The following is a 14,593-nucleotide window of genomic DNA, read 5'->3' on the forward strand; positions in this document are numbered from 1 at the left end:
AAAATACCTGTAGGCGCAGTCCAAACAGGCTAGACCCGCGAACAACAAATCAATGCCTATGAGTCCACGTGAAGTACTGACCTACGCTAACTATCACAACGTTAAGTGCGTGTCGGTTGAGGGATAACGGGCCCACACTGCCAGTCAGACTAAGATGAACTATGCCGATACGAAAACTATCTCCTAGTCAGGCGACGGCCAGGTATCCCAACCCTAACTGCAGGTCAGGCGAAGGAAAAGGGACCCCCAAGCTGACCGCCTGTCAGGCAAAGGTAAACCATCCCAACATTAGCTGCCTGTCAGCTGAAATTGAACATAACTGCATGTCAGGCTAAGTCTAAGCAACACCGGCTGCCTGTCCAGTCAAGGCTAAGTAACACAGGCTTGCTGCCTTTCGGGCTAAGGCTCACTATCCCAGGCTAACTCCTGGTCCGACCAGGCTACCTGTTGTAGTCCACTACTGACCAGGCAAGACTAAATATCCCAGGTGTCCTACTGACCAGTCTAGTTGTCCCAGGTTAACTAGCTGACAGCTCAGGCGAGTTGACAGTGGCAGTAAGCTGTCAGGTCTGAGCTTCTGTCTGCAGCCGAGCGCTGGGAACACTGAGCGGTTACACAACCTGCCACTCTTATCAATGGGACAACACTTCCTGCCACCATTTAACACACACAAACGGTTGTGCAACAGTGCGCAGCCGCAGTGTTTGTTACCCCTCCTACTTTCCTCCGGCAGCCATGTTGGCCTCAAGCCCCTGCCCTGCAGCTGTTGCTATAGTAACCTGTGATTTTGCTTCTGCTGGTCATGTTACCACGGTGACGTTACAAGGGACACGTCAGAGCGCTGTAGAGTCACAGGGTTGTGAGTGACAGCAGCGAGCACAGTGTGTGTTTGTGATAACAGTATTGACACAGCAGGAGAAACCTCTCCTCTGTTTACTCTGCCTTCTTTTTTCTGCCTTTCTTTCCGTCCTCTGTCAGCTTCTTCCTGCTTCTGGCCCTCTTTCTTCGCCTGAACCGCTCTATGTGCCCTATCTCTGGGCGTTGGTCTGCTCCTTTGTGTGTGTGTGTGTGTGTGCGTGTTCTGTATGCCTAGGTGCAGCCGATAGATAACATTGCTACTACACACACACACACACACACACCAGGTAAACATATCTATGTCATATCTATTTCAGCAAGAAAACCAGTCAGCCATATCCCATATGTTTCATATTTTAGTAAGTGAAACACTAAGTCTGTTTACTGCACATTCCTGCTGATCATTTTCAAATCATCCATCAGTTTTGGGATTGATTTCCTTCCTTCACTGGTGGCATTCAACATTTCTCAGCTTTAATTTAAGTTATCATCAAGTGCAGATTGATCCGACAAGTCACACATGACATGTGGCAAACAGGACATAAACAACGTTGCTGTGGTCCTTTAATCAGGCGGTGAATGGATACTATACCTGCATTCAATCAGCCAGCTGGTGATGTTGTTGGGAACTCGCCCTGCCATAGAGAGACAGAAGAACATGTTAAAGGTAGCAGATGCTGTGTGGCACAGTGATTACAACATGCTATAAAGGCGTTAAAGCGGTGCCTGACTTTAAGATAAAACTCAACATCTCAGCTGAATATTGTCTGTGTGGCTGCAGCTATTCATTTTTTTCCATTATCATTCAATCTATCACCAATCAACCAATATCTTCCTATGTAAACATCCTAATAAATCTATCACTGTTTGGTTGAGGGCCCCAGACCCAGGGTACCTACTTTACCTCACGGTTAAGTCTAGCCCTGGTGGTTTTTCCTGAACCGGAGTGCATTTTTCCGGTGTTTCAGACCGCGAGTAGCTGCTTCTTGGGTTTGTAATGCAACTACTGTACGTCATGGCAGGCGTGTTGCTGAGAAGAAAGCGCAGTGTCGAGTGTGAAGGTGTTTGTATGAGTGGCTCATGAGAAAGCTGCATGCAGCAACACCACAGGCCAAGAATTCGGCCCGTTCTGAACAGGCCCACTTTAAACGGACACTGCGCTCGTTTTTGTAAAGCTGGAACAAGTGAATGTTTGGCATTTTTGCACGGTGACTGACAAAGAATTCATTATCAAAGTGCAAGTATCCAAAAGTACTTCATAATTAAAGAAAGAAATCCTCTTAGGGACTTGAGAGGATTGTGCATGTTTGAACAAGACTAACAGTCTGCAGCCATGCCAGTAGTTCAGTGAGGATGTCCTTCGCTGTACTTTGAGTTAAACGCAAACGTCAACATGCTCACAATGACAATGCAAATATGCTGATGTTTAGCAGGTGTACCGTTTAGCGTTACCGTGATCACATAATTAGCACAGGACACAAAGTACAGCTGGGGCTGTTGAAAAAGCTCATTAGGTTTACAGGTACAAAGTATCGTTAAATGGAAAGTTGTGGAAGTCATTTTACAATTTATCTTGAGGGGGCAAGAAGTTCTTACAAATTTAATTTATGGAATATTTGTGGCGACAAAATCTTGAAATGTAAACCTAATGGCGGGGTGAGAGAGAGGGGGGGGGGGGGGGGGGGGGTCACTAAAATCAAGAGGATCACCTTGTGGGCATCATGGAGACCTGTACGGAAATTCATGACGCTCCATCCAATAGTTTTTGAGATATCTTAGTCTTGACCAATCAACCAAACTCTAGCATGGCTAAAAGCAAAGGGTGAGAATTCATGTATTTCAGTTAAAGGGATGAATTTATGGAAAAGTTGGAACGAAGAACTGAATATAGTGAGCAGGATTCACGTCGGTTGTTTATTGCAAAAAGGGTAGGCATGATAAACTACAGCTTCAGTCGATATCTTTTCAGTCTGTAGAGAATCTTGTGTTGTTGGATTGTACCGTTTTCTACTTTATTCAAATTGTTGTAAAGAGTAGTACCACAACGCTACGCACATATACCGTCTAACAGGAATGAATCTATGTCGCCCAGTTTTCTTAAAGCAGCTTATAAGCTTGCATGGCTGTTATTCGCTCGTAAACCAAGTAGAAGAAGTAGCGGTTGCAAACCGGAAACCATCAAACCCATGTAGGACAGAAAGTTTTTTCAAATGTGCATAACAATGTGTGAATGGAAATAAGAATATCGTCTTTAATTTACCTCTAATGTATTTACCATCTGCCTTTCTGTTCTGTCATTTCTTGTTGCTTATCACACGAAATAAACGGCGATACTGACATAACTTGGATGATTTGAAAGTGTTTGATAATTTGCTCTATTTAGCACTGACTTTAGCACTCAGCCATGGTGGTTGCAGAAAATGTAATCTTCTCAGCAAATATAGCTTTTACTTTATAAGAATACAGTTAACATTTGAGTTAACATATCCCCAATAACAAGATTGTGACAGTTGAGCCCAGTCTAACCTGGTTCTTCGGAGGGTCTTTGTTCTACCCCGTCCCTCTGGTTCTGTTGGGGCTCCTGGGGGCCACAGCTCCCAGCTTCTGTTTCTGATTCTTGCCAGGTGGAGTCTTTGCTCTGGGCCCAGGCCCGACGCCGCAGGAAGGCTAAGCTGCAGTTTGACTGCACTCTGGGATCTGAGGATCAATCAAGCACACAATTTGTCAGGCAGCATAATTATTAAGTCATCAATCAGGTTTAGCAGACTCAACCTGACAAACAGAAACCACAACAGATTCAATACAAACACACACACACAGCAGGTGAGTTGAGCGGAGCGACCACATGCAACCATGCCCTGCATACATACAGTAGCTCACCGAGAGAGCTATTATCCTGCTTATCAGTTCTTTTTAGCTAATAATTTAAAATGTTAAATAACAATGTAATATTACATTGAATCCAATAAATTCAAAGACTCACTGTGGCAATGTAAATCTGCCACCTGAGGTTCAGTTTTGATAAACTTTGACACATCAAGCAATAGCCATCCATCAAATCCAGTGAAAAACAGCCTTATTTGTCTGTTGACTAACTGTTTATCTGTTACTTTTAGCTATTTATTCCCACTGTTTATCTGTTACGTTAAGCTAGCGTTATTTATTCCCACTGTTTATCCGTTACTTTAAGCTGGCATTATTTATTCCCACTGTTTATCCATTACTTTAAGCTGGCATTATTTATTCCCACTGTTTATCCGTTACTTTAAGCTGGCATTATTTATTCCCACTGTTTATCCATTACTTTAAGCTGGCATTATTTATTCCCACTGTTTATCCGTTACTTTAAGCTGGCATTATTTATTCCCACTGTTTATCCGTTACTTTAAGCTGGCGTTATTTATTCCCACTGTTTATCCGTTACTTTAAGCTGGCGTTATTTATTCCTACTGTTTATCCGTTACTTGTACCTAACCAGTCCAACTGGTTACCTTTCTTAGGTAATTATTTCAACTGTTTATCCGTTACTTGTACCTAACCAGTCCAACTGGTTACCTTTCTTAGGTAATTATTTCAACTGTTTATCAGTTAACGTTACTTTTAGCTAAGTATTGCAACTGTTTAAAGGGAAAACGTTACGGGTTTAAACCGACGTTGTATCATTGCAATGTTAGTGGTAAATGAACAATGATCGGCTTCCCACACTGCAATGATACAAAGCCAAAGTTGGCCTTGATGCAAGATGACTCACCTGGAGCAATGTTGGTGTCCATTCCCAGAGGTCCACTCTCCATCTCTACCTGTGTCTGTCTGGTCGAGGTCAGTCAGGCAGAGGAGACTGAAAGAGAGAGAGAGAGAGAGACACAGAGAGAGAGACAGACAGAGAGAGAGAGAATTCATCTCATTTATTGGTTCATCTAACAGGAACAGAGTAAGTCAAAAGGCTATTTTCGTCTGTAGACCCTGGACAGATGTTACAAAGTCAAAAAAAAATAATTATAAAACATAAAATATAAGTTACTGAAATAGTTTATAAGAATGCCGAACAATAATAAAAAGAGAAAATATTTATTTTCGTAAAAAAATATAATATATATTTTTTAAAAATCACCTAATTATACTACATTGCTACATACCAATGAACACATACAACACAGAAGCACATAATACTAGGGATGGGTATCGTTTTGGTTTTTTCCGATACCGGTGCTAAAACGATACTTTTAAAACGATACCGGTGCCTAAACGGTGCCTGAACAGATACTTTTTTTATTGCCAAGTCAAATTTAACAATATATTTAACTGTTTAAAGTATACTATACATATTAGTGCTGGGCAACGATTACAATTTTTAATCGCATGGAATTTTTGCGATTAATCTCATTGTTATGGCAAAGTTCAATAATTAATTCAAAGGTAGTGTATTGTGCACTTTTATTTTAAAAGTACTGCTATATGAACAAAAGTGCAATAACATTTGGTTTGCAAACACTTTAAACAAATAAGGTTCTTTTTAACAGCAGTATTCCCTTTACACAGTAGCAGTTATATCTCTTCACTATCTGTGCTCAGTGTGTGACGTCATGTGAAACGTTCCACTGCTGTGCAACAGGAATAACATGTTTCAGCACCAAAATGCTTGTGTTGTGTTTTCATGAGTCAGAGCATGTGAATGCAGCTCTACTGTTCATCAATATAATGCTGTAACTCATGTGATGATGGTTACCCAGCGATCAAAGAATAAAGACACACTTACGCACAATGTAGGTGTATTTTCCCTTTAACTCACGAGATGCAGGTAGCATGTTTTATACTTAATGTGAATTTAATTCATACTTTGTTGGCATCTTATTCTGAAAATCGGATGTTCCTCTGAAGAAACCGGATGTTGTCTCACGTTAAATCTTTCCGCTAACTTTCAAAGTCCTTCGCTCGCTCCCGATCTGTGCCATTTGAATGCGTTTACCGTGAATTTCAGCGTATAGGTCACTAACATCTAAGTGTCTGCTGAGTTGACCACGGAGACCTGAGTGTCTGCTAACTTTACCGCAGCGATGTCCAGTAGTCTCCATTCCTCCACCGCTGCCAGTGAGCAACGGACTTTCAAAATAAAAACAGCCACACTTTTGACCATTTACCTTTCGGCATTTTCTCTGTTAAAAGGTTGATGGCTAGCTAGCTGCTGTAGCTATACAAACGGTAGCTATCGTTACCTGCTGCCAGCACGGAGTCATCAGAGTAGTGTTAAAAAAAAGTATTTCAATCGGCTCAGGCACCGAAAAGAAGCACCGAAATCTGCGTTGCGTTTCGGTCCGGTAGGTATCGGTCGTATAGGTACCGGTTCCATATTGGCACCGGGTTTCGGTACCCAACCCTACATAATACACGTCATGCAAGCAATAAAATGGTCAATATTACAGCTAATAGAAACATAAACATAGTGTGCTGCATTATTAAGTGCTAATTACAACATGCAGAGCAGAAGTACACAGTAGCCTTCAGAGACACTAAAAGCTGCACATATAGTACATCAAATACATAAATCACTCTGGCACAAGAAAACATCCGCTGACAAAGCTAAACACTGATCGATGAATTTCTTAAAATGAGCTCGAAATAAATAGTAAAGTATTATATTATTGATGACACACACACACACAGAGCAATACAAATAATCCTAACCCTTTGGGAAAGAAATGATGAATCAAACCTAGAAGACAATCACTGGTAGAAAGCGATGCAATTACTTAAGTTTAGAGCTACTTGCCAAATTGTCGGTGATATGTTCACTTTTTCATAAAAGCATTAACACTTGTTTTGAGAATGTGTTAAACCCAAACAAACAAAAAAAAGAAAAGACAGAAGTTTGTTGAAAGAACACTGGGTCTGCCAGTGGAAACAACTTGTTCGGTAGTTGACGTTAACACAAGGTTCCGGGCCAGAAAGGGAAATAGCTCCTTTTTGTTTTCATCCACTCTCAGAACACATTGTTCAATCCACTCTTGTTCTTGTTTTATTGTCTCACCCACAACAAACAGATCAGATTGCCCCTCACGTGCATGAAGAGGCAGATGCAAAGATGCAACTCCATGCTTTGGATGCTGCTGCTGCTGCTGCAAAAAGGCTTTAAAAAGACCAACCTGTGCACTGTGGACACAGATGTTGTGGTCCTAGCCAACGCACATGTGTCAGAGCTGTGGATGGTATTTGGGACTGGAGGAGGTCCAGCTGCAGTCTGAGCTGAAGGAGTTTCTGGTGAACCTGCATGGTTTTATCGGATTTCGGGCAGAATCCGACCCGGTGGTGCCGATGACAAGCATCAAGAATAACTCCATAGAAGTAGCTTATCTTGGTCTTGTTAATGATGTAGTTCATATGGAGTCATCAGTTTCATAACCTCACATGTAAGTAACATTTAGAGATCTTGTACATTGTGGTTCCTAAAGTGAAGACTCTTTCAGGTGTTGAAAGGGTTTTTTCAGTTGCTCATCTCTCACATGATCAGCTGTCTAAGTGTCTATCAACGCACTAATAGGGAGTTTTCCTAACCGTTACCACGCAATGATAACTATAATTTTACAAAATAAATAAAGGGGCGTAACAAGCTTCAAGTCTCTGCAAGTTGGTTTAGCAGAGGAGGTCAATGTAAACACGACGATAGTCAGCAGTAACCAGGGGTGGCTGACAAACACATGTTCCATTAAAGCAGCAGGATTTATCTCCAAGCAGAAAAAATATGATTTTTAGCTCTGTAAATGATTATTTTCATTATCTACAGTGTTTTAAGATTAGGTTTGCATCCTAATATGCCAAACTAACATGTTGAACATTATACCGACTGAACATCAGTATGTTAGCATAGTCATTGTTAGAATGTTAGCATGTTAGCATGCTGACATGCATTATTTAAAAAACAAAACTCAAGATTACATAATGAGGCTGAGAGAACTAGAACACAGAGTGTCTATTTGACTGGAGTAGAAGGATGAGGGAAAAAGAGGAGCCTGCTGCCAACTTTGAAAGAGAACGCGTGAAACAGGAAACGAGTGTTTAGGGTGAATAACAGAACGACTTCCTGTCCGAGATACAGACAAGGAGAGACGGATCTATTTTTAGATATTCCTCTCATAAATGCAAAACAAACTGGAATGTCAGAAAACAAACAACAACAAACACGGGGACAGTGTGCAGAGAGCGAGTCCTCTGCAGCCACCACGACCCTCTGTCTCACCCTCACGACCCTCTGTCGCACCCTCTGTCTCACCCTCACGACCCTCTCTCACCCTCACGACCCTCTGTCTCACCCTGTCTCACCCTTACGACCCTCTGTCGCACCCTCACGACCCTCTGTCGACCCTCTGTCTCACCCTCACGACCCTCTCTCACCCTCACGACCCACTCTCACGACCCTCTCTCACGACCCACTCTCACGACCCTCTCTCACGACCCTCTCTCACCCTCACGACCCACTCTCATGACCCTCTCTCACCCTCACGACCCTCTCTCACCCTCACGACCCACTCTCACAACCCACTCTCACGACCCTCTCTCACCCTCACGACCCACTCTCACGACCCACTCTCACGACCCTCTCTCACGACCCTCTCTCACGACCCTCTCTCACCCTCACGACCCACTCTCACGACCCTCTCTCACCCTCACGACCCTCTCTCACCCTCACGACCCACTCTCACCCTCACGACCCTCTCTCACCCTCACGACCCTCTCTCACCCTCACGACCCACTCTCACGACCCACTCTCACGACCCACTCTCACGACCCTCTCTCACGACCCTCTCTCACCCTCACGACCCTCTGTCTCACTCTCACGACCCTCTGTCTCACCCTCACGACCCTCTCTCACCCTCACGACCCTCTGTCTCACCCTCACGACCCTCTGTCTCACTCTCACGACCCTCTGTCTCACTCTCACGACCCCGTCTCACCCTCACGACCCTCTGTCTCACTCTCACGACCCTCTGTCTCACCCACTGTCTCAACCTGTCTCACTCTCACGACCCTCTGTCTCACCCACTGTCTCGCCCTCATGACCCTCTGTCTCACCTCTCAGGCCTCTTCAGTCATCCTTCACCCTCACAACTGTCTTCACAGGAACACTCCTGGAGGCTTAAGGAGGCTACCAAGGGTCCGTCGTGTCGTTCTCTAAGAGAACAGCGGCTGTGATTCTGAGGGTTATTAGAGGATTCAGGTTTAGTGGAGAAAGCTTCAGGTTGGTTCGCTGCATTGGTATATTTAATTTACTATCACTAGGGATGTTAACCATTAACCAACAAGAATTTATACGGATTGATGCGATCAGTTAAAAACCTTTTTTCGACCTTAAGGTCTGCCCAATGCTAGCTTTGGCGCTAGTCGGTCAGGAAAATCAGCTCATCCTCACCATTTAGAAACCGTCACTTTGCTTAAAAACCTCTAACTACATATAATTCTGATCAACTATTGGAACAGTTACAGATTTATTTTTTGTGTCTCAGGGAATGTTTTTTTTTGGGGCATTGTACGTTTCGTTGACTTTATGTAACGTTACATAAGAGAGAGCTTATTTAAGTACTCTAGTTACATTGTTACAGCTGTGATGTTACACTGTCAAGTTGTTATGGTAACACAGAGCGTGATCTTCTCTCTAACCTAAACGACCTTTGACCTGAAAATCATCTAATCAACTGTTGTTACGATTGATTTATTGTTATAGTCACCGAACATTTCATGGTTCAAGCCTCTCAAATGTAGAATATTTGCTGCTTTTCTTTTTATTAATCTTAATCAATAGTCTGACTTGGAGGGTTGGTTATTGGATGGATAAAACAAACATTGTGACTTTATGCTCCTGGTTTCATCTCCGCTTTCAATCCATCGATTAACCGAGAATATAATCAGCAGATTAATCCGGAAAGATAATAATCATTAGTTCTATAGAAAATAGTTTTAAAAAATTAGCTCCACCATAACCAACTATAACTAAAATCAGGCTTTTATATTAAAGCTTGAGCAGTATAAATGTTACATAATTGTACAACTGTCACAGCATTAATACTGTTCTGATGACATACTTTTACTTCAGTAACATTCTCAATGCAGGCCTTTCACTTTGACAACAGTGTTTTTTGAGAATGTTTTCGTTGTGGTATTGGTACATTTATTTGGGACCTGGATCACTTCCTCCACCGCTGGCAAAGAGAAGAACATCAAACGGTGAGTATGTTCTGCCTCTCTCTGTTTGACATGACGGTAAATCAAACATCTGAGAGGAGATGACCCACTGACACAAACCAGACTCGGAGAGGTCACGACTCCTGCGAGCTGAACACAGCAGACACTCGTCAGACTTCATCTCAGTGACGCTGATCACACAGACTGCAGCAGAGTGGAAGTGGGGACACGGAGCTGGTTTACATTTCTGCTACAGTAAACTGCAGGATGTCACCCTGGAAGTTCAAAGAGAAGCGGAACAAAGGCTCTACTTACATCCTAATGTGCAGCGTGCAGTCATGCAGTCAATAATGACATTTACTCCAGCGCTGTTCCATGTTTCGTTTTACCTCTTCTCCATGTCAGAGGGAAACACTGCAGCAACATGTTTGTATCCTTCATGTCTACTTCTTAGTGTGAGGTTTGCTCGTACGAATGCTTCAACTCAGACGGCTCTACTCGCGGTTAAAGGCTCGTTTCAGAATGATTAACGCCACCTGTTCACCACGAGGACAGAAAAAAGATTTCGCTAATAGATAAATTGTCAAAAGCAAAAATTAAAAATCAGTTTTGATTTGTTCCAGCATCCTCAAATGGGACGATTTGAAGCTTTTCTTTGTCACCACTCGTCTATGATCGTCAATTGAGTTTATTCAATTATTGAAGCAATTTAAACTTGATCAGCTGGGGACAATAATTGACATTTCTGATATTTGACCATTTTCTGACATTTCTTTTAGACGAGACAATTTATGAAGAAAATAATCCACGGATCACTGTACTTCTTACTCCAATACATTCATCTGACTTTTATAGATACTAGTTATTCTTTCCATAAAGAACCATGATAATATAGCACTGTACTACTAATCTGCCCAATACTATACAAAAGTACGCACAATTACCCGTTGACGAACTACAACATCAAAATGCTCTTTAGTGATAACAACAGGCTGTTAACGTGACACTGTGGAAGGAGCCCTTCTGAGTACATTTAGCTGATCATACTTCTGTACTTCTACTGAGGTAACATTTTGTATTCATGATGTATACTTTTGTGTATTTCTACTTCTACTTCAGTAAAGGATCTCTGTAACATTACTGTAGAACCGCCAGCGAACTGAGTTTCTGTCGTTCCAACAACTCCATCAGAGTGACGCCTCTTCTCTCTCAAAGCGATCAGCTGATCCCATCATGTTAACTTTTGGGGAGTGGCAGCATTTGGCTGGTTAAACTTTAAATTATCGTTTTGATAGATTCCAATCAGAGCCTTTGGGATTTGGATCGAGTAGCTCATGAAAAACAAGGTGTGCCATATTGTTTGTTAAACATGCTGCTGATATGTTGATATACTTAATGTGTTCTTAAGTTCTGTATCATCTTGCTCTCACGTTGAAGATTATCGGAGGATTGAGTCAGACTGGATATCAATATCAAACGCCTGCTTACACATCCACGCAACGTGGTCAACAGTTATGTAATAATCAAAAGGTCTAGACTGTTTAGAATAATAGGAAGCATTCATCGTTGTTATTATGGGACCAAAAACAGTTTCAGTGTTCATCGGCAACTGAATATCGTTTTAAGACGTTAATATTGTGACCTTGCCCTTTAACAAAGCGCTACAGGCCGCTCGTTTCCCTCCAGTGCAGTGTTCTCTTCATGGTTTTACATTACAAACACAAAGGCCTCCGCTGTAACAACATGATGCAGTAAACTGCAGTAAGAGCTTCAACACCTACTCTGCCTGCAGGAGTGTGTGTCTGTGATAATGATCTAATAATGTAACGTAGAACACTGACAGGAGCCTTTCTGCAGCATAACAAGTACTTTTGATGCTCGAGGAAATGTTGCTGATATTATTTCTGTTTTTTATAATTAAGTAAAATGGTAAATTAATTAAATTATTTTACTATTTTTACCATGTGGTGCCATTATTGTGACTTAGGTAAAGGATCAGGACTGTAGATTATTAAATTAATATTGTGTGTGTGTGTGTGTGTGTGTGTGTGTGTGTGTGTGTGTGTGTGTGTGTGTGTGTGTACGACACAAATAATCTAGAAAACATCTTTTGTGGTGGAGGAAGTATTCAAAACAACTACTGTTGAAGTAAAAGTAGTAATACAACAACATAACATTATTATGCAAGTAAAAGTCCTGTTTTTAAAAGTAATAAAATAAAGAACTATTAAGGAGAACAATGTACTTAAAGTATCAAAAGAGCTCATTATGCAAAATCCACAGTTATTGTTAGGTAACTATATTTTTAGATAATGATTGCTAATGTGTTACCATGTCAGCAGTACTTTAATGTTGTAGCTGGAGTATTTACTTAATGTACTGTTTAAAGCTGATTCTAATAATGCATCATCTTCTAGAAGATGGTCACGTGTATTTTTGTGTAAAATCTTGAAAAGTAACTATAGAGCGATATTTCTCTCTGAAACGCAGTAGTGGAGGAAGTATTCAGATCATTTACTTCAGTATAAGTACTAACACTACACTGTAATACTCCTGCATTGAAAATGTTACTTAAAGTATGTATGTATATTTTTACCACTCATTGAAAATAGTGAAAAATCTCGTCACAATCTTCTCAGACTGAAATCAGCAGAACAACTGATATGAAATGAAATGATTGAAATAAAAAGCAACAAATATTCCTGAACCGTGAAATGTTTTTGAATGAAGAATGATTTAACAAAACAGCTGCAGATTCATTTTCAGTCCATCGACTAGTTGATTAACCGTTTGAGCTGTACTATACAGTTCTTTAACACAATATCACATTTCATGAGTTCTCTGTGCGTTTTGAGTGCAAATCTCTCAAATGTGTGAGGTAACTTAAGCTGCGAGATAATTATAATGAATTAAAAAGTACAACATTGCCCTCTGAAATGTAGTAGAGTAGAAAGAAAAAGAAAAGACTGATGTATCCTGAAGTAGAAGTTACAGTACTTTGGGCAGTGACGTTAGTGGATTGAGTGTACTTCCATCACTGTCACGCTTCAGGACACATGCTGATCACTCTAACTTTAAATACCTACGTACTCTTACATTTAATGTAAAGTAAGCCACAGTATTAAACCCCCACGTGCCATTAAAGTGTCCGTGTGTCTCAGGTCAGACTTGTTTGTCCTGTTCAGTGGTTCCTGCTGTAGACACGGAGGACAGACTGACAGCAGCTAAACTCTCCGTATCCTCACTAACTACACACACCGGCAGTACTACCACGTCTAGTACAACAAGCAGTATGTACTAGCTGTACCATGAACGGATATAGTTACTCACCGTCATGTTTCTCCGCGGTTTATGTATCCGCTCCCAAACTGTCAAACTTGTCCAAACTTTTTCTGAAAACACACCAACATTCCTGCTTCCGCTTCCTGAAACCTGCAGGAGGAGAGGGGGCGTGTCCTCGAGCAGCCGCAGCCGACAAACAGCGACACCTGGCGGACTGACTCGGTACACACAGGACGGTCATAATACACAGGGATGGAGGAAGTACTTACACATCTTTTACTTACAATATTAAAAATACTTCATCGCATTTTAAAGACAATTAGAAGTTTAACAAATAATTAATACTGTTATTATTGTAAACTGTTTCTGCTGTTGTTATGAACAAACACTGAGTTGCTGCAGCAGAAACATTTACTACACTATATTTGGATGGACATAGATGGACAGATCGATACACGTATGATCCAAAAGAAAGAAAGAAAGAAATGGTGTGGTGACCTGAGCTTTTACCTGTAGTACTTTCCTTTAACCACCAGATGGAACCAAACACCATTAAATAGATGAATATCTTTCAATATGACGCTGCTGCTAATACGTCCGCGATGATCCAACAGCTGCCAAATCCTCTGATCACAAACGTAGGTTTAGTTATCGAAATGTAAACCACACTAATCGCTTTTCTGATGCTATTAAAAGGTTTTCTCAGATTAGTCATTTTGTAAACAGAAAAACAGAATCATCAGGATAAAGAATGCACTTTTACTATAAAAGGTAATTCCAGACACATCACACCATAAAGAACATTAATTAGTGTATTAATGTTCTTTATCGTATCACACAACTTATTTTACTGATACTGATTACACTGACTATGTTTATTAAAATGCCACTTGTCTTCCTCTCCGTGTCATTTACAACTTGCGCTGCAGATTCATGTGAAGTGGATCTTTTCTTCGTTGGTATTTTATTATCGAATGCATTTTAACTATCCTCACTGCTTAAAACAATTATTTGTCCCTTGTTGTTATCTCCGTCCCATACCTGCACATAATTGTTATCTTCATATAAAAAAAAGATGATATTCTCTTACATTAAAACAACTTTCTTGTGTTTTCAGTAATTCTATCACTGCTTGCTTCTTAATTTCTCTGTCCCGTTCGTTTTTGTTAAAAGTTCATTGTTTTATTTGTTCTGATGCAGCTTTGTTGTTTTGTCTTTTGTGTTGTTTTCAGCTTTGTTGTCGGTCGCCCTACCACTAAATGAAACCTTAGTACATAAACAT

The 14,593-nt window shown here is 41.1% G+C and overlaps 1 protein-coding gene across 2 annotated transcripts in view; it reads right to left on the reverse strand.

Moving 5' to 3' along the window:
* The window catches only part of itprid2 (ITPR interacting domain containing 2), a 41,239-nt gene extending 27,788 nt beyond the window's left edge, over nt 1-13,451 (reverse strand). For both annotated transcript variants that reach the window (XM_079169905.1, XM_079169904.1), the window contains exons 1-4: nt 13,360-13,451; nt 4,610-4,696; nt 3,385-3,555; nt 1,451-1,493 (exon numbers count right to left, since the gene is read on the reverse strand). In XM_079169905.1, coding sequence (XP_079026031.1) covers nt 1,451-1,493; nt 3,385-3,555; nt 4,610-4,652 — 257 coding nt within the window. In that variant the 5' untranslated portion in view covers nt 4,653-4,696; nt 13,360-13,451. The remainder of the gene's footprint in view (nt 1-1,450; nt 1,494-3,384; nt 3,556-4,609; nt 4,697-13,359) is intronic.
* Between the last annotated feature and the right edge of the window lie 1,142 nt (nt 13,452-14,593).

The sequence above is a fragment of the Pholis gunnellus genome (genome assembly GCF_910591455.1).
Source record: "Pholis gunnellus genome assembly, chromosome: 12".
In the NCBI taxonomy this organism is placed as follows: Eukaryota; Metazoa; Chordata; class Actinopteri; order Perciformes; family Pholidae; genus Pholis; species Pholis gunnellus.